At 36.9% G+C, this 19,532-nt stretch overlaps 2 protein-coding genes across 3 annotated transcripts in view; one reads left to right on the top strand and one right to left on the bottom strand.

Moving 5' to 3' along the window:
• Positions 1–220: 220 nt before the first annotated feature.
• On the bottom strand, positions 221–16,183 carry LOC139962689 (membrane-bound transcription factor site-2 protease-like). Its single transcript, XM_071962876.1, has 9 exons — positions 15,948–16,183; positions 14,745–15,011; positions 14,057–14,160; positions 13,408–13,654; positions 12,984–13,164; positions 12,274–12,377; positions 11,485–11,677; positions 9,675–9,750; positions 221–5,031 (listed from the first exon to the last, which is right to left on the bottom strand). Exons 1-9 carry the CDS (start codon positions 16,020–16,022, stop codon positions 4,809–4,811), a joined length of 1,470 nt encoding a protein of 489 aa, XP_071818977.1. The 5' UTR covers positions 16,023–16,183; the 3' UTR covers positions 221–4,808.
• Positions 16,184–17,662: 1,479 nt separating this feature from the next.
• Positions 17,663–19,532, top strand: part of LOC139962690 (RING finger protein 17-like) — a 38,063-nt gene continuing 36,193 nt past the window's right edge. Inside the window, exon 1 of one of the 2 annotated variants that reach the window (XM_071962877.1) lies at positions 17,663–17,893. In XM_071962877.1, coding sequence (XP_071818978.1) covers positions 17,830–17,893 — 64 coding nt within the window. In that variant the 5' untranslated portion in view covers positions 17,663–17,829. The remainder of the gene's footprint in view (positions 17,894–19,532) is intronic. The other variant, XM_071962878.1, reaches the window with a different exon arrangement.

Below are 19,532 nucleotides of genomic sequence, written 5' to 3'. Positions count from 1 at the left end.
TATGGATTCCAACTCCCATCTCCCTTGCTGCTTCTACTTTGCGGTTTATGCCTTACTTACAGTACAAGTGTTGAGAACTATTTGTATGCACACAAGTTAACTCCCTAGCCTGGTCAGCCACCTGGAATAAAAGACATGGGGGGGGGGGTTATCATTAATAAATTCATCTTAATTAGATTAATTTTAATACAAAGGAAAAAATAATCAAGAACAAATGATATAAATTTATCTTCTATATTCATACAAAATGTAAAAAGTATCTACAAAAAAATTGGCAGCAATAGAAAAATATACAAAACCTCAAGATCGAAAGAAACAAAAGGAATGGAATCATTTATAGAATTTACTTCTTTCTAATCATCATTTATCATTATTCTTTTTAAATTATGAATATTATTAGAGTCGTTACCAAATAAGATTACCACAATTATTACCAGAAATCCACGAGAGAAATGTGCAAATTGACAGAAAATTAATATTACTCTATAAGCACTTCCCAATCCCCCCCCCACCTCAACATCCCTACCCAGCAAGCCTTAATCCCCTCCTAGCATAGTACTATCCTACACAATGTAAACATTACATGCTAGAATGTTACTCCTTGCACATTTCTGATGACAGATGCTATAAAGTTACATCAGCATGTTTGTCAGACTCACTTGTTTTTAAAATTTTCCTTGATCTGGGATTATGGGGGGGGGGTGGTGGACATAAATGGGTAGTGTTCAGTGAAAGAAATCATGCCTACACAATCATGCTCCTTCCGTTAAAAACTGTCAGACACTTTCTTAAGAATAACAAACATTTCCCAAATACTCCTGATAAATCATGTTACAGTGTCAAGAGCTTTCCCGGAATGTGGAAATGTTAGGCTCATCTATAAAATAATGTGTCAACATTGAAACACACAGTGAGGAAAATGACCTTACAAAAGTCATGAAAAGCGACACACTCTGGTTGCTAGGCAACTTAGTCCTTTTCTCAGGAAAAACGCAGACATCAGCAATTGCATGAATAATGATCAACGTTTCCATGAGAGATTCAAATGTCATTAGCACTAACCCTGCAAACGGACAGCCACGGAGACGACGAGATGCTTTCTCTTGAGCGTACTGGGATGTTAATGAAACCACTTGAAACTCCCGGCAGGACGATGACAGAAAAACAACAAACCTTGAGTGTTTGGTTCATTAACCATACTATGATGATAACAGACATATGTTATCAATTTATGTTGTGATATAAAACACAAATTACCCAGGAGGTGCTCTCATGCAACAAATGAATATATTAACTTGCAAGATCTTTGATCAAAATTTCAGATAAGATAAACTGGGAAATAGCGATACCCCCTATTTTAATGAATAAAATTAAATATGTTTGTCACATAGGAGACCAAGCTATTATGTACTTACATCATGTATCCTGTTAATATCTCTCTTCCAATTATTTTCCATTATTTGATAGTTTCTACATGGTATAAAACATCCTTTTAACAAATTAAACTGTTCAATCAAAACACATGTTAAAGTTTGGTTATTTTTTAAGTATTAAATATCTGAGTAACAAATATGATGATTGTAGTTAAAACTTAAATTTTACACAAAACTTATTGATTTCATTAGTTTCACCCGTTTTTCACTTGAGTAATTACTTTTATTGATATTTTATTTGAACTTTCGCAAAGAATACGGTAACTCAGTGAGCCGGGGCTAAACTTCCGCGATGCTCCGCAGTTACAAAATGTATGAAACATGAAATAAATGGTTACATTTGTTCAATCACAGTGGGCATGATACATAATATTTCATTCTCTACATTATAGTTTGTATTACGCCTCTTCCCCCATTCAGTTTCTATTGGCATAAACTGAAATATCCATGATTTGTCCTAAATGTTGAAATCACAATTATTGCTGACAAATGGTTAGGATTTTTTTCCATCATATTTTGGTGCTATAGCGATATGCAAGGAAGAAATTTTAGCAGGAATAGAAGGTTGTCATGGAAACCATGGAGAAGGTTGTAGAAACTGCAAAAGGGTGACTGCTATGCTTGTAGAAGTGATGACACTTTCAAAATTTGACAAAAGTCACTGATAAAATGTTTTGACTAAGTGGCATCAACTCACCTCTCAAGTCAATATTAATATTCCAGATTGTGTATATCTGATGTAACTTTTATTAATATATCCAGGTAGCATAGGCACATGACTTAACTTCAGAGAGTGGGCAAGACAATTCCAAGATGAACTTTGTCCCGCATATATGAGGAATAGATCCTCACATACCCTCCCCCCCCCCCCCTCCCTGTACATTCCTACAAATAAACATACACCCACCTTGTCATAATGATTCATAACATATCAACAGAATGAAAACAGTCTTTGAAGATAGAAGGGGAAAAACACTTTTTCAAAATAAATTTGGCAATTTAGGACTCACTCAGCAAGATAATGAAACATAATTAGTCATAAATGTAACAACCTAAGAAGATATAATGGCTTTGAAAATAGGCAATGATAGAGAAGTTGGACATATAAGAGCTTTTAAGACTTTAGAATTCAATTTCTTATCAAGAAAAGCTACAAACATACAGTGTTATTACAATGTGAGTCTCGGCATCCTCAGGAATAGATAGATCCAGAAGAGCAACATGCAACGCATGATATCGGGATAAAAACATGTTGTTCCTCGTAATACAATGTGTAAGCATTTGTACCACAATAGTAAGCATACATGAAGTAGACCCAAAGCAATCTTAGGAAATTCAAAGCACACACATGGAACCAGATGATATTTGGCACTGTCATATGCTGTAATATAATCTTCCACCCACTCCTCTCCACCATCCCCCCCCCCATCCTTAATAAAAACAAAAAACATTGTCTTGTTATGTTTAAGACACCCAAGTATCCCTCTAATGAGCCTCCACAAGCCCACCCCTATCGTTGATGAGCTTGAACAAGCTACTCCATTCCTCTATTATCCTTTCAAAGGAGAGGAATGATTTGCCTATCTATTCAGCTGTTTTAGAAACTGTGGATCATATTCGGACTACCAGATATACCCTGTTTACATTAACAAGTATTTCATGCTTCTTCTGTGAAGCATCTATTAAACCTAGATAACATGTTTGACTATCGACAGCAACATTTGATTCAGAAACCGGTGATAAAAATGTGCCCAACTAAACTTGAATGTTGTTATCTTCAAGATTTGTTTCTTAGAGAACAGTATACACTGCAGTTACATTTGTAAATCAGGGATCTTGAACCTACGAGCAAACCTCTCCCTCTCATAAAGGCATAATTTATGAAGGCCACTAATTATTTCAGACAGAAACATGATTCTCAATTTATTACAAACAGCTCTTAACGGGTCCATTGAGTACGAAATCAAATTAATACTTTATGTGTCTACGGTCTCTTCCCTTCGTGATATTCAGATGGGAGATGTAAATTGTGTTCGTTACCATGGCAATCCCAATGATATGATCTATACACATATCACTCTTCCATGATACTTCAGGGGCCGCACTTGTCTACCCAGAGCAAAACAGGCTGTAATGTTTTTTTTTATATACAACTAAAAATGTGGGTAAAACACACTGTGTCCCATGTAAAGCCAATCTATGCTGCTATGGAAAGAGATATTTTATGTTTAGAAAGCAGGGATTAATTCACTTCTTACTGAAACACCTCACCTCATAAATATAAAGATCTTCCAATTATATCTTAAACAAGTCTCCTCAAAGTGCTGGCTAACCAGCACTTTGAGGAAGAGAAAAACATATATATATTCTCTACATTTTCAGAATGATATAGAACAACATAATTGAAGGTAAATTGCTTTGGGGAGACTTCATCCAATTCAAAGTATTAAAATATAGCAAGTAAGCAATGAAAGAAGCGACTTTCAAACAAACCCAGTTTTCAAGGTGTTAAAATACAGAGCAGCAAAATATAGAGATCGGAAAAAAACTTGAGAGTGATGGAGGGTAGTTGAAAAGATTTGGACATCTCATGCATAGAATGGGCAAATGTTTACTCCTCTATCACAGAGAAACCAGCTGCCAGCCAAAGGTCCATATGCAAAGTTAAATGAAACTTTAGTGTGCATCGTCAAGCCCACAGTTTACTCAAGGAGATATCAGAATATAAATTATTTATCACTATTGATAGCAACTGTACCATATTTTTGTGATTCTAACTGTTCATATATATATGCATGTTTCTGTTCTACACATAGGGAGTTGTGTAGTAAAAGATTACATGTACAATATGATGAGTATGATTACAAGTTAATTCCCTTGAATGAGTACAATTTAGAGTACACGGCTCTCAGCACTACTATGAATACTTCATATTCTACTAGTATCTGTACTTGATATTCTAACTGCCCTGAGTACTAGCAGTACAAGCACACATCCATGACAGCCAGTCTTAGTACAGGCAACTATGCTACATTATGGCTATGAGTACAGACTCACTATAAGTCTGCTTCAATGTCAAAGGTCAAAGTGACATACACAAACACAATCAGGTATCAGATTTGGATGTACTACCTGCATAAAGGTACTTTTCATTCCCATGCTGTAATATTGCGATAGTATCAATAAGCACTGCAGGAACACCACACATCAACTTGCCGACCAGTAATACGCCGAATAACACCATCCTCTGGAATTGGTCGGATTCGGCTCCACTTGAAGTTCTTCTGAGTTTGGAGTTTTCTCTGGTGACTGACAAACCTCCATAGATTCTACATCTTGGTGGATGACTCCTCTAGCAGCATAGCACAACGGTCACTATGCGAAGAGTAGAGAAAACAAAGCGAGGGCGACATTTGCCATCAGAATCAGGGTTCCGAAGAGCAGTCCAAGGCTAACCAGAGATTGTCTATCGAGTGGGTTTGGAATAAGTGAGGTGAGATATGATTCGATGAATGCCTGGAAGATCCATTGACCATCGAGGGCATAGCATGGTACAGCATTGAGGATGGCGAGGGCGCCAGATAAAGATATTAAGTACCTGAAGGAAAAGCTCCATTAAGGCTTAAATAAGTGCTGTTGACGTTATACAGAATAAATTATTAAACATACATTTGTACTAGTTTTTTGTAACTAGTTTACAAATATTTCCACCAAATTCTCAATTTATTCCCCAAATTCAGTAAACAAATTTCTTGAGGCTATTTGAAACATTACTATATATAAGTAACTTGATTCAGAAATAAACCAAATTTTAGTTACTACTGCAGCAGACATGTGCAAAATGTTAAGATTACGTTATTTAGTAAAAAAAATATTTAAAAAATACCAGAAACCAGAACAAATGATCAATAAATATATATCTCTTTAGATTCACAAGATGTTTGCAACAAAACGGCCAATTTGAAAATAGTCTACCTCACATCACAACACGAACCATATAGACAGACAGATAGACTGACTGACAGACAGGAACATGATACACAGATTTGGCACTGATATCATCCAGGCATTGAAACTATCAGTTACTAGCTTCTTACGTCAGAGTTCATCTTATCTGTAAGACAAGCCTACAAATTTGATACAGTAATTTGAAATATTCAAGATCCTGAAATCCAACATAACTCAGTAAAGTTGTAATGAATATCACTTACGAAACGGACAATTTTTAACTCTGCTGACCAAGAAAAACTACGCCAAACATCAAAATAAAAACTTGCCCAAAGGGAACACACAATGAATAAGATCGGTTTTCACCCTTGGGAAGTGATCACCAACTACTTCATAAAGTGACTTGGAATTTTTCTTCAAATTTTTTTTTATGCTATTCATTGCTAAAAAGGTCATAACAATGTGGCTGATTCCCTTGTTTCATTTCTGACAAGAAAGTAAAAATTCAAATTTTTCTTGACAATTTTCCAACTTGCTTTATAAATACGATTAGATGACAAAGTGTACTGGCCACTACATGTTCAGGATCAAATCAAATTCATTAGTTATTCACTTGATTTATAATTTAATTGGCAGCAAAATCTAGGACGGATGTCTTACATTGAGTGGCATAGCTTCGGTGACATTGCTATGCATGGAATGAGACGCTACAAAAATATCTGTTCTCAAACCGCTCGCATTCTCGGAAACAGAAATTTCAAAAGAAGACGATAATATTATATCCAATAAAACGCTAGTTACAGGCAAGCAAGACTACTTGTCAAACTAACAAACAGTAATAGTTGTAGCAACCCTGTAAATATTCTAACAAACACAGGTTTGAAAAACACCTACGGTGACAAGGCCTGGCATAAATTTACAATCTAACTGATTCAAATTAACATTTGAGTTTGCAATCTCCCCATCGGCAAAGTGTCGAGTGAGATAGTGAATTTTAAGGGTACATTTTCTTGTGTCGTGAAAGATTTGCATAATCCTATGGAATGATGATTTTTGAAGAAAATCTATTCGAAAAATCTTGAAGGGCAAGTAAGATAACATAGTGTTTTTCCTAAATTTTGTTTTCTAAATTTATCCTAAATTTCCTAAGTTTTTCCTAATTTTTTTTTTTTTTACATCTATTATTGGATGAAGTGATTAAAATATTTTTTATATGGTACTCCAATTTTTTTTTTTGGGGGGGGAGGGGGGAGGTAGGGGAAAGGGGATTAAGATTCACAAAGTGATCTTCCATATTACATAACCAAGTCTTATTTTATGAATATTGAATAAACTAAACCGACAATCTGTAAGCCAACACAACAGGCTGCTAAAGTCCGTCTAATTATACCATTGTCATAAAAATAACTGCCTGATTATTATTATTATTATTATGTTCAACCTTGTATCACTCATAGACAAAGCTCTGGTTATACTGTAACTTCATGCATGTATTTTTATATCATATTGCTGATGGTAATGTCTTAACAATTTATAAAATTATTGATGAAGTCCCCAGGTCAGAATGATCGGGTAAACCCGTGCTCTTGGGGATTGGTCTATGGAAAAAATCAAATCTTTTCCCCCTCCCCCCCACATATCCCATGAAAATTTAAATTGAAAATATTTTATTTCACGTTACTAAGCTTCTGGCATCCTGAGGCCGTTCAACTCATCAGCCACTAATATTAATGTATAATTAAATATAAATTTTACATCATTAAATTGACATTGATATCTGGGAGATATGCACACATAGAGTGACAGCTTTCCCAGGGTACTGTCACAGAATAAATCTCATAGCACATTACTGCACATTGTATCTTCAACTCTTTATCATAAGAGCTCTTACCGAATAGAGAAACAAGAATGTCAACAGCAAGCCACGAAACAGAATTCATAAATATTGAGAGCTAGAATTAATTTTGTCACGCATATTAGAGAATATTTTAAGTTACAAATGATACTAGCAGTGATAATACTGAACGGTGTAAAGCAAAGCTTTAGTGTCAAAACAATCACAAGTGAGAAAAACAAAATGGTGAAGGGAAGGGAGGTTGACTGGAAAGGAACAAGCAAAGCGAGGAATTAAGGACCACCACCACTATTCCTATTCCACTTAGTGCCGCACTGTTCCCACCATAATTACTACAATCTATTATTCTACCGGTTGGTACTGGTCTAGTCTGTATTTTGTGTTCGTACTTCAGAGTTTAGACAAATATCATGAAAATGGTCTTCTATTCTTTTGGAAGGTTGTAATCTAGAAAAATTTGCTTTTGTTAGACTTGAACATCTGTAATCTTATAACAAAGAATAACTTGTTCCAGTATTTTAATCCGAATGATGTAAATAACTTGAAAGTGCTCTTTCTCAATCTACTTTGACTAATGTACACATTAGCTACTACATAGCTACTAAATAGCTACTACAAGTTTTCCAACAGCTTACTAAAGAATCTATTAAAAGTCAAGTCTAGATACTGTACAGCTGCTGCCAGATGTGCTGTGTGTACCGCAGTCCTACTGAGGGAACCAGGTCATTCACTACATCAGTTACCGACCAATAAAGGTAAAACTAAGATAAATCAGAGGAAGTTATAGACCTGCAAGGTGCGTCTACCGACCTCAAGTAAACTGCTGAAAAAGGACAAGTACATCCTTGTGAAAACAAAGATGTTGGGGTTCAAATAACTACTAATAATGGCTAGTCTTGGAACGTTGTAGTCAGGTAAACCCTCCATATCACTACAGTACACTCAAACTGTGCCCCACCCCCCCCCCCCCCCCAATGAAGCTCTCCTGTTGCTGTGCCCTCACCAACTTCCAAATGTCTGGTGACACCACTGAGCATTAAAATATATGGAAGTAACTATATAACACCCTAGAGTACACTGAGAAAAATTCTACCCAACTACAGTATATATGGGTATATTACTTTATAACACTATAGTTAGTTTAGTTTAGTAGAAAAAAAGATCAGGAGGGACACTTAAGTCCCCATCAAGGACCCTACAGAGAGAGAAAAAAAAAACTGAAAAGACAGACACTCAGACCCGATTACAATGCTTAAAGTGCTTGTCCAAAGCATTCTTAAACCCATTCACACTACTTGCAAGTACAACTTTCTCAGGCAAACCATTCCACTCATTCACAACCCTATTAGAAAAAAAGTTATGCCGAATATTAATCCTACTATGCGACTTTTGGAGTTTAAGACAATGACCTCTAATACAACTACTGTTAGCAAACAAGAAAAAGTCAGTAAAGGATAAATTGTCGAAACCATACACAATTTTGAAAACCTGGATCAAGTCCCCAAGTTATCTCAGACACACACACTAACTCACTACAGACATCAAGACACTCAATAACTACAATACATCACCCAGTTGGGACAAGTTTTTCTACACTGTACTCATGTCCTACTTCAAAGCACTTTGTCAGTGTTGTCAGTATGAGCAGTATGAATATCATGTTACTATCAGATCAAGGTTAGGAACTGTGCATACTGTCAATACGAGTGCTTTGAAGCATGATATTGGAGGACAGATTAGAGAGGTATTAGCATTAGAAAACTGTCCCATCTAGCTGAGTGTACACTCCATAAGACTGTTGTACACTAAGAACCTTTGATAATGCTCTTGTACAATCAATCATTGGAGTATGGAGGAAGTGGTGAGAACCACCAACGACGTCAGTAAAAACAATCAGGGTGTGAGGATGTCACAATAATCTCTTCAACCTATCAAAATAAATCAATTTGCCCACCAACTGCAAAACAATGAATGTTTTCTCACATTGTCTGAAAAGTGTGATTCTATCACCTGGTAAAAATATCTAATGCAAAATTATCAATTATGACATATACAAAATTCAACATTCTGTCAACAGGCAGGATGCCTCTTCTAGACGGTCATTTCTTGCCTAAAGTATCAGCAATTCACAAATGCATTTTACTCATTTCCTAAAAGGCATTTCAATTTTTGGGGGGATGAATATGCTGTGTGCTTCTAGGTCAACACTTTACACAGGCACAAATGATTTATGCTATTTTGGCAGACTTTACGAGTAACGAGGGGTTTTTTTTGTGCTTTTTTTATCTGTATTTTCTGTACAGTTTTTTCAATCACATAGTACCATCCTGTCACAACCCTAGGCCACAGCTGGTGTTATATATTGTAAATTGTTTTACCTATGTTACCTATGACCCTTTCCTTGCTTTTTATTTACATATTGAATTGAAAAAGGATACTTGCAGAAGGTATCTACAATCTGAGGTAAGTAAAATGGCAAGAAGTTGTACTTTGGTATGTAACCGCTCACAGATACTGAAAGATAAGAGAAACAGAACAAAAGACATATATGGAGACATTAGTAAGTCCGGCAATGTTGTCATTTTCAAATTTTCAAAAAAATAACAACATTAATGTCAGCAGATGAATAATATGCTGAAACCAGGTTGTCCAACCCATATGGATAACTTAATATAACTGTAACACATTAAAAGAGAATAAAACTGTTAGCAAACTGCTTATCCACTAGAGAGCCTGTGTAATAGAATGTGTAAAAGTAAGTTGGCCTGACGTTTCGATCCTAGCAGGATCTTCTTCAGAGGCTAACACATTAACATAGAATTGCATTTGTATAGACAACTGTGTCACTTCCAATGGTAGATTGGGGAGGCAAAGGTTGTCCCAGAGGGCAGCAAACCACATAGATAATGTACTAATATCAAAGGTAACCATTGACGGATGTGACATAGAATGGAATGTGCAATGTACTTTCAGATAGCTTAAAGTTGTTATAAAAATCTTGGTTAAGAATTGTAGAATTTCTTCTTAGTTTTGAAACTTGATTACCCAACTCCCTGTCACAGTGCAAAGGAATTGGCTCAGATACTAAAATGATACATTTTAACGAGAATAATTTAGCTCTGAAATTTGGACAGAGCAAACGTTATTTATTGTAGAAGTTTATTTCAACTCAAGAATCAAAGACTAAGTTCTGTTTTTATTGAACAGTCACAGAATAATATCTAGAACAGCTCACAAATTTATGCTAAACAATAATGAAGGATCAACTCAGAAAGATGTTAAACCTATTAAAGTATCTAGAACTAAATATCTTCTGAAGTCATTCTAAATAGTTAAAACATGGTTAAAGTTTATCATTAGATATTGAATTGTTTATAATTTTCTTTCACAAACTGCAGCACATATTTGCATAATTTGTGTAACATTTGGTAATGCCATACCAGACAGACTAGTCACTGTTGTTTATGATTTTTTCTTGTCTTGCATGTCTGTGTCTGTAATACTACTAGTTATTTTCCAGCTTCCAGTTTTGTGGTGTCTGTTTGAATCCAACACCTGGATACTCAATTACACAACCGTAAGGTCAAAGGTGGTCAAATCAGTTTGTTACACTCTCAAGTAAAAGTTGAATACACTGGTGGTTTGGTGAACCTTGATGAAAAAATTTGAGGGGTTTTAGTTCTAGGCCGCTGCAACCCTTAAAAGACTCTCACGGTAATGGTGATTTTTGCCATTAACGTGACATCTCTAAGCTAATTCTATTATTATCTAATTGAATGAAAACCTGTCATTTTAATTTGTCTGGACAATGGAAAGAGATATAAAATTTTCTTATTTTTCACTAACAGGTCTTCTTTTACTTTTCAACTTAAACTGAGAAAGATTGATAGGAATTATATGTCAATCTTCAATATGTTTTGTAGAGGTGTATTTAACAAAATGGGTATTTAAATGACCAGCAAGTTGATGATTCTTTACAAAAGACTCACGATACTTTAACTTGACGTAATACGGTCATGATCACATGGTAACATTCTCAATTTATTGGCTCCATCTTGAGTCACTTTTCCTTAAAGAAATGACTGCAAGATTATTTTGAAAATTAGTGTTAAACTACACTTATATTTAATGCTTTATTTGGAGAACAATGCTATTTACATATACTGGTTTTTGAATGAAAAGTCACTTGGGTTTATGCAAATTGGCATTAAAAACAATACTCTGATGAATATTTAATATATAACTCACCTGTGAACCCAAAGAGGTAAGGATCACCGACGTAGATAACCGGGGGACCCTTATCGTGTAAGACTCTTATCAATCTACTGGAATTATCCAGAGACGGGTAAAGGCAGACCGTCTTTCGCACTTGCAGGCAGTCACTGTTTCGCTGGCACCTGGGAGCCTCTGTAGTTTTACGAGCTGTTAAACATTGGTATATCTGCAGGAGGCGAGAGGACCAAAAAGGTAAACAGCATCACAGCTCTTATGCTGGGATCAGTATTAACAGTTCACCTGATGAGGTATAATATTTATATCAAACTGCTAAACCCTCAGCTCTAGTGTCCTAAAAATCAGAACTGTGACCATCTGATCATATAGATTGTGTGTCTATCGCAGTATCATAGCTCTCTTGAAACAACAGATCATACCACAACCCATGATCTAGGTCATTAAGGAGTCATCCGACCTACATAAAAATACTCAAGCTTTCAAGGCAAAGGACTATAAGGCATAACAACCAACAATGTACACACATTGTGGCTATCACTGGCCAAAGTTAGGTGGCGCTAAAGCAAAATTATTAATACCATATAAGCAATATCCTCTATCTTATCTTAAGTTGACCTTGGTTGGTTTTTGCTCAGATTAACATAAAAATTTCCCCAAAATAACAAGTCCCCCTAAGAACACAGTTTACAGTTACTTAGGTTAAGAGTGATAAGTAGCAATGATAATCTACAAACTTTTCTTTTTTTTTACAAAGAACAGCATTTAGAAGACTTGAAATTTGAAACAATAAGGAACTGAACTTACTTTTTCTAAATTTTCGGCACTCGATCCAATTTTATAGTAAAAACAAAGATCTGAGGCACTGTCATTACGGCAGCATTCTACTTGACCTCCTTGGCCTTTATACACTGCCAGAAAAAGACAACGAAGAAAACATTTTAATTTTTAATTTTAATTTTTTTTTTGTACTTTAATTTTGTACTTTAATTTTATTTTTGTATTTTTATCATTATTTTCATTCCCCCCCCCACCCTGCCCCTTCTTTTCTCAATCATTTTCATCTCTTTCTTCTGAGCTCCGACTATTGGATTCCAAGTAAACACAAATTGCAGAGAGCACTCATTGAAGACATACGGTCAACCATCTCCAGCGATTTCTCCCGTCTTTGGAAACAACGTTTGATTTTCTCAGTTTAATTATAATTAACAGACGTTACTACAAAGCTATCTTTCTACGCCATTCATCAGTGGACTAGATGCTATCTTTCTACGACATTCATCAGTGGACTAGATGCTAGGTTTCTGAGTAACATCTATCCTCTCCCAACTGAATTCAAAAGTATTTTTTTTTCATTAACACATTTGAAGGAAACATGACATTCACAGATGCATTCTCTGAATTTTCTGAATTTTGCAATATTCTGGTTATTCCAACCTCTTTGGTAAATGAAAAATACCAGACAACATGAACTTTAAATGGTTAACAAAACTATTCAAAGGGAATCCTGTACTTACATTGCACAGTATAATCCTTCTCTTTGATTTTCCCGATCTGTTGACAGTATCCGCTCTGCGGGTAAAAGACGACATCGCTGAGACAGCGCCCCCAATCGTCCCCTGTCAGCAAAGGGCATCCATTAATACTTTTTAATTTACTGCCGACAGCAAATCCCCTCGGTCCTGCAACAGGAGAATTCTGTGAAAAGAAGATGGACGTACTCCATGTTGTAGTTAGCACTTTATATAGTCAAGTGAAAATCTTTAGTTGTAAACTCTACTTGCAGGAATTTTAATGATGTATGTTACTGCCACTTACATGAAACCTTAAGTGAAGCATCATGTATGCCTATGAGTGTTATATTACATAAGGAGAGAAACTTTGAACAGAAAAGACATGACACTTGACTCTATCGTCATGGTTACCTTCTACATGGCATACCTTTGCTAATTCGGTCACAACCACACCCTCGCCTGTGGCATACAGCATACTCATGGTGGTCGGCATGGTAACCAGCATAACAATACCAATTAGCACCAAGACGAAGTTATGCCATATTCCAGCGCAGTATATCTTAAGCTGTCTCTTTGGAGGAATGGCCAGGAGATGTTCAGTGTGTAGGTCCACAAATGCACCGGGATACACTACCATCACAAATACACCAAAGCCGTTAATCATAACTTGTTCTCTGTGGAAAGATAATCACCAAGATGTGTTTGTTTATCGACATAAAAGTGAGCTGCAAGACAAATGAGGTACAAAGAAGATAGTTTTTGTCTGGCTTCATTAGATATGCAAGAGATGTTTGATACCTCCAAAAGAGAATGTTTCTTTTTCATAACAGAGAGCTGTTAACAAACTTTTCTATTCAGAAAGCCTAGGAGGTACACGGACGAAAGGGGCTCCCATTTTGATCTGTTTACAAAGGCAAACTTATCAGATTACTGCTTTTGGCTCTTTCCAAAAGATGACTGGAGTGAGGAGGATGGTTTACTCTGAGCAGTGAATTATCCATCAATCCTATCAAGGCATGAATATGAATGGGGAAAGCCTTTGCAAATTCACCATTACACAGCTGTAATGCACTTACCGAACTGCAGCAATGGCATGACCAAGCTCGTGAAGAATCCCGCTGACAAGAAGGACGGCGAAGAAATATGAGAGATGTTGGACTGGAACATTGACACCAGGCATCTACAAAAACAGAAATGCAACAATCTATTTTGAGGCTTTAAAGTTTGCCTGTTATTGCAATACTTCACAAATTACCCTGGTTGACTTCTGTCATACTGTGACCACAACATATATAAAAAAAAGTGAAATTCTCGGTCAGGGCTGGAGCATTCTTGAAAAGGGGTATGGCGTTACTGGTAGGCTTGCAATGGGGGCAAATGTGGGTCACATAAAAGGGCATATTTTTGCAAAAAAAAATATACAAAGAGCACCAATGGAGCAGTTTCATGTTTGCTTACTGCATTCAAATGAACATGAAGAATGGCACAGGTTTTTTGGCCCTGAATTCAAAATAGAAAGTATTGTGGTTATGTGTTTATGTGTTTTCAAACAACATCAACTTCCAAAGAAATCCCAGGAAGATGACCTTCTTCCTAAGTTGCTGAACACACCCAAATGACCTGATGCCAACAATAATTATGAGCAGCTTTGGTAAAGATCCATTACTCCCAGATCAAAGGCAAGTTATTTTTTGTACTTTTTGTCCCATAATGACCTTTAGTTTAACTTTGGCCTCTTATTTGATTCTATCTAGAATTTCTCACCACTGGAGTCAAGACCTGCTCTGGTTTCTCCTCCGTGAATGCCTTCACCAAAGTCATCACGAGCAGCGCGACAGAGGCAAAGATGCAGACTATGCCAAACCACATCCCTAGTTCAAACCAGTAGTAAGAAAACCAGGGAAACCACTGGCCCACTCGGAAGATCCAACGGTTGAAATATGTGGTGTAGCAGCGTATCTGAGCCGTCAAAAGTTGCACACCCCATTTCTGCTGAAAATTCTGATAGCTCTCACTGAACTGAGATCTTGTCTGAAAAAAATTAAAAACTATGTTACAGTAGCTTCCTGTTGGTCTGCAATATGAAGGAAGAGGTTTTTGTCTCATTGTACTTATCTTGCCAGATAATTAAAATGTCCTTGATCAGTTTCCTTCACTGTTAGACTCTTTAGCCTGGGTATTTTTTTTTTTAAATCAATGGATCAAGGGGACAACGTGATATATGTAAAATAAAAATACATACTCAGCTACACAATCAAGAACATAGGACACAAACAAACAAATCCAACACTACCAATTTGTTACTTCCAGTATAAATGCTCCCATTCAACAACTTGAAAAGTTTATGAAAGTGTTGCTCGCATAGCTTTCCGTTAAGTTCCTTCGCCAGTTCCATTGCAACCCTTACGGCAATTTCATTGGCCTCAACATTACATAACTCACTTATTTATGTGCAGTCAATGAGAGTTCTTTCTAGAAATGTCTAAGCAATATGGTCATAGCCTTTTGCAAGGGGCTAAGAAAGTTTTATAGCAAAGATTTCAGAGGTGAAGTCACCATTTCTGGAAATCTTACATGTGCACCTAAAAATCACTTTAAACAAAAGATATTTGCAAAGAGATTAGGACTTGTCTTAGCCTACCCATTATATTTCATGAGGAATAATAATTGAACCAATCAGGTAAACACATTGGATTTTAATTGTAAAACGTAGGTTAAGCCAGTCAGAGGTACAGGTACCTCTTCGCTAAATTGATAATAGTATAGCCTATGTCGTAATACTAATAGGTCAGCGTATTAGCCGCCTCTGGTAGTCATTTAGCTAACATATTCTGACAGTTTGTTTACGCCTAGGCTTCTTGGGGAATAGGTCTAGGCTAGGCCTAGTTTAGCCTACGGTAGGCCTAACGTAAGTGTTAGGCTAACTACCAAGTCTCAAGTGCTTATTTGTTTTTGTGTGTATTGTACCTTCAAGAAAACGTCTATGAGATAAATTGACGACCAAAAACCGAGGACCAGAGCGATCCACGTTGTTTTCAGCATAATTGCTGAAAATGTATTTCTTCAATGGTGACAGTACAAGAGACGAACCGAGGTATTTGATCATTGTCTCGGTGCCTGGGTACTATGTACGAAGTTACCCGCCATTGTAGTTCAACATGTTTTTCTCTCCGTATCATGCAATCACATGTTTTTCTTATGAAAGATATCGAACCTTCGACAATCATAACAAACCACTTGTAGTAAGTCTAAGTTAGATTCTGCCGTCAACGCGATTCTCATCGGTACAGCGTATGGCGGGCCATCGATCAGTCTCAAATCGTGGGGAATCGACATATGCCGATTTAAATCGACATATACCAATTTCCTTCGACTTATACCAGTTCCAGCAGCTTAAATTGACTTCTACCGATTTAAATCGACATATACCAATTTAAATCGACATATACCAGTTTAAATCGACATATACCAGATTTTCTTTTTCTTAGAAAAATGAGACATTCTGAATTTGTCAAGCAATGAAATGGTTCGAGTAATCTCTTCACATTATCAATTGTCCATCATTTGCAAGACTTTCAGGGTATAGTTATAAATAAAATGTTCTTGTTAATCTTACATGAATTGAATACATGAATTGAATAAATTCAACGTGTTTGACAAATACTCGAAAATACTCGTACAAAAGAGTACAGCTGCTTGTACTCGGTACTTTGATTCTAAAGTGCTGTACTCGGCCACTGATATTCGCATCCCAAAATAGCAGTACTCTGGCTATGTAACCGTTGCAATGCACCCCTCCCCGTTCATAAAAGTACACTCTTATATGTTGCTGATGTTATCACTCGGGTCAAGGTTCATGTTATGAATCGTTGTGGCTATTTACCCGATCGTCGGGAAAATAAGCACATAATACCCTGACACCGCTTATTTACCCGATCAGAATCGGCCGATCATATTTCCGGGAGAGTATGACGTAATTAGATGTCTCTTTTAATGGTACTGCTCCGGTACTGTGCGTGGGTACCGAAGTATCGTACAGTTCATCGATAAATATACAGTTCTAGTGTATGTAGTAACTTTGTAATCATGAGTGCAAGTAATGGTGTAGTTCAAAAACTTCGAAGCAAATGCTTAATTGCCCGATAAATAGGAAAATATGAATATCCATCCCGCCTTCACCCTCCCTATTTGTGAATTCCTAAGGCACAGGCCCTGCAATATGTTATTGAACTTGAAATTACAGCAGTGTTTCTGAACCAATACGTATATATTAACCTGCGACAAAAAGTAACCCTAGGGCAATAAATATAATCAGCTTATCGCTTGTTATCGTTTTGTGCTAACGTTGGAAGAAACGGCGTTCGATAACAACGTTTCATTACACACAGTACCACAGAATTTCTGTCATACGCATCAACAACATTTCATATTCTGCGTCTGTCTTGCGTTGGAATATAAAGATTCTTCACTATTGAGTTTCAATATACTATTTTATTTCAGTCACGCTTAATTTAAATATTTGGTTATACTTTTGCAACGGAAAATAAAGAAATAACATAATTCAAAGCATATATAGCTTTCGAGAAGTAATATTGAATATAAAATAAATCAAAGAGGTATTACTTCGTTTACAAATATGTTAAGTCTGGCAACAAAACATACAAACGCATGTAAAACTTGAATACGCACCTGGTTGTCAGCGGTCAGGTTGCTGCATCAGGCAAAGCCGCAAGTTAGAGGTCTAGCACTGCACGTACCGTCCTTGAATGTTCGACTGTTCAACTCTTTCTTATACTTTGACTGATAAACGTAATTCTTTGATAAAGTATTTTACTGTAACTGTGTGAGAATGTCAACAGTACACTCCCCACCAAAGTGTCCAAAATGTTTGAGAAACTACAGCTTCTCTCATGGTGAGCTCTCAAGTACTTACAGGTTGTTAGTAGGTCTAGGCTGTAGTGTCACTTCACAGCCACTAACTTAGTCTATAGTTTCTAACTAGCACAAACATTGTAAATGTAACTCTAACAAGTAACAGAACACTTCAGAGTGAAATATGTCGGGCATAGCCTTAATTGTTATCTTGCAATGGTTCTAAGCTAAGCTGGGCATGACCTAGGCCTAATCTAGTTTTATTTTATTTTAAGTCCCAAATGAAGCTGCAGCTGTGTTGTTTATATGATGAGACTGCTAATGTTAGACCAATGCAGCATTGGAGTAATTATAGAATACAGGGCCACTCGATGATACTATCTGAGCATCCGGATGCGCGGATGCTCAGTCTCACCCCAGTACGTATGTGAGTATAAAATGTCAAAGTCCCAGTTCTTTCTTTTTGAGTGGATGCGTGGATCGGAGTGTCCTTTCCTAGTACTTCTGTGGTGGAATTTTAGAGGGCGTCACACATGTACGGAAGCCTTTTAAGAACGACACACTATTGATGTGGAATATCTTCGTACATACGGGACTTTCAGTATTGGAAATACGTGATGGTATATGTCGAAACTTTGCGAAAATTGTAAGTCCATTCCTAGTACTCCCGGGGTGGATGCGCGGATGCGGAGTCAAAATTAAAATACGTGATGGTATATCGTATACGGGGAAACTTTCGAAATTATCTAAGTCCTTTCCTAGTACTCCCGGGGTGGATGCGCGGATGCGCGGATGCGGAGTCAAAATGAAATACGTGATGGTATATCGTATATGGGGAAACTTTCGAAAATTATCTAAGTCCTTTCCTAGTACTCCCGGGGTGGATGCGCGGATGCGTGGATGCGCGGATGCGGAGTCAAAATGAAATACGTGATGGAATTTTAGAGGGCGTCATACGTGTACGGACATGTACAGACACACCGCGCATCCGCGCATCCGGATGATACAGGACTTTCAGTACTGGAAATACGTGATGGTATATGTCGAAACTTTTCGAAAATTGTAAGTCCAATCCTAGTACTCCCTGGGTGGATGCGCGGATGCGCGGATGCGCGGATGCGGAGTCAAAATGAAATACGTGATGGTATATCGTATATGGGGAAACTTTCGAAAATTATCTAAGTCCTTTCCTAGTACTCCCGGGGTGGATGCGCGGATCCGCGGATGCGCGGATGCGGAGTCAAAATGAAATACGTGATGGAATTTTAGAGGGCGTCATACGTGTACGGACATGTACAGACACACCGCGCATCCGCGCATCCGGATGCTGGGAAGAGTTAATGAATGGCCCTGTATTCTATAATTGTACCGCAGCATTATACTTTATAGTAGTATATGCTAGTTCACACTGAACTGATACTGATACTCAGTAGGCCTAGGCAAAAGCTTGAAACTTTAAAGGTAATAAGTATTAAACAGTGTTAGTCTGGGGATTCATTTCAAAGTGACGCTTACCAATTAGCGTCATGGATTCCACAGTCCTAATTGTACAACATATCACTTGCTTTGATAGTCAAAATCTCAGTTCGTCAGGAAGAGACATATATATTTCCTGGACTAAAAAAAAGAAGCTGATGATGATAAAAGTGCCTGAAAATAAAGTGCAGCCAAATGATAACA

The sequence above is a fragment of the Apostichopus japonicus genome, chromosome 21, assembly GCF_037975245.1.
Source record: "Apostichopus japonicus isolate 1M-3 chromosome 21, ASM3797524v1, whole genome shotgun sequence".
NCBI classification, from domain to species: Eukaryota; Metazoa; Echinodermata; class Holothuroidea; order Aspidochirotida; family Stichopodidae; genus Apostichopus; species Apostichopus japonicus.
Note: the sequence above shows the minus strand (reverse complement) of the source record. Positions and strands in the feature narration are given on the sequence as shown.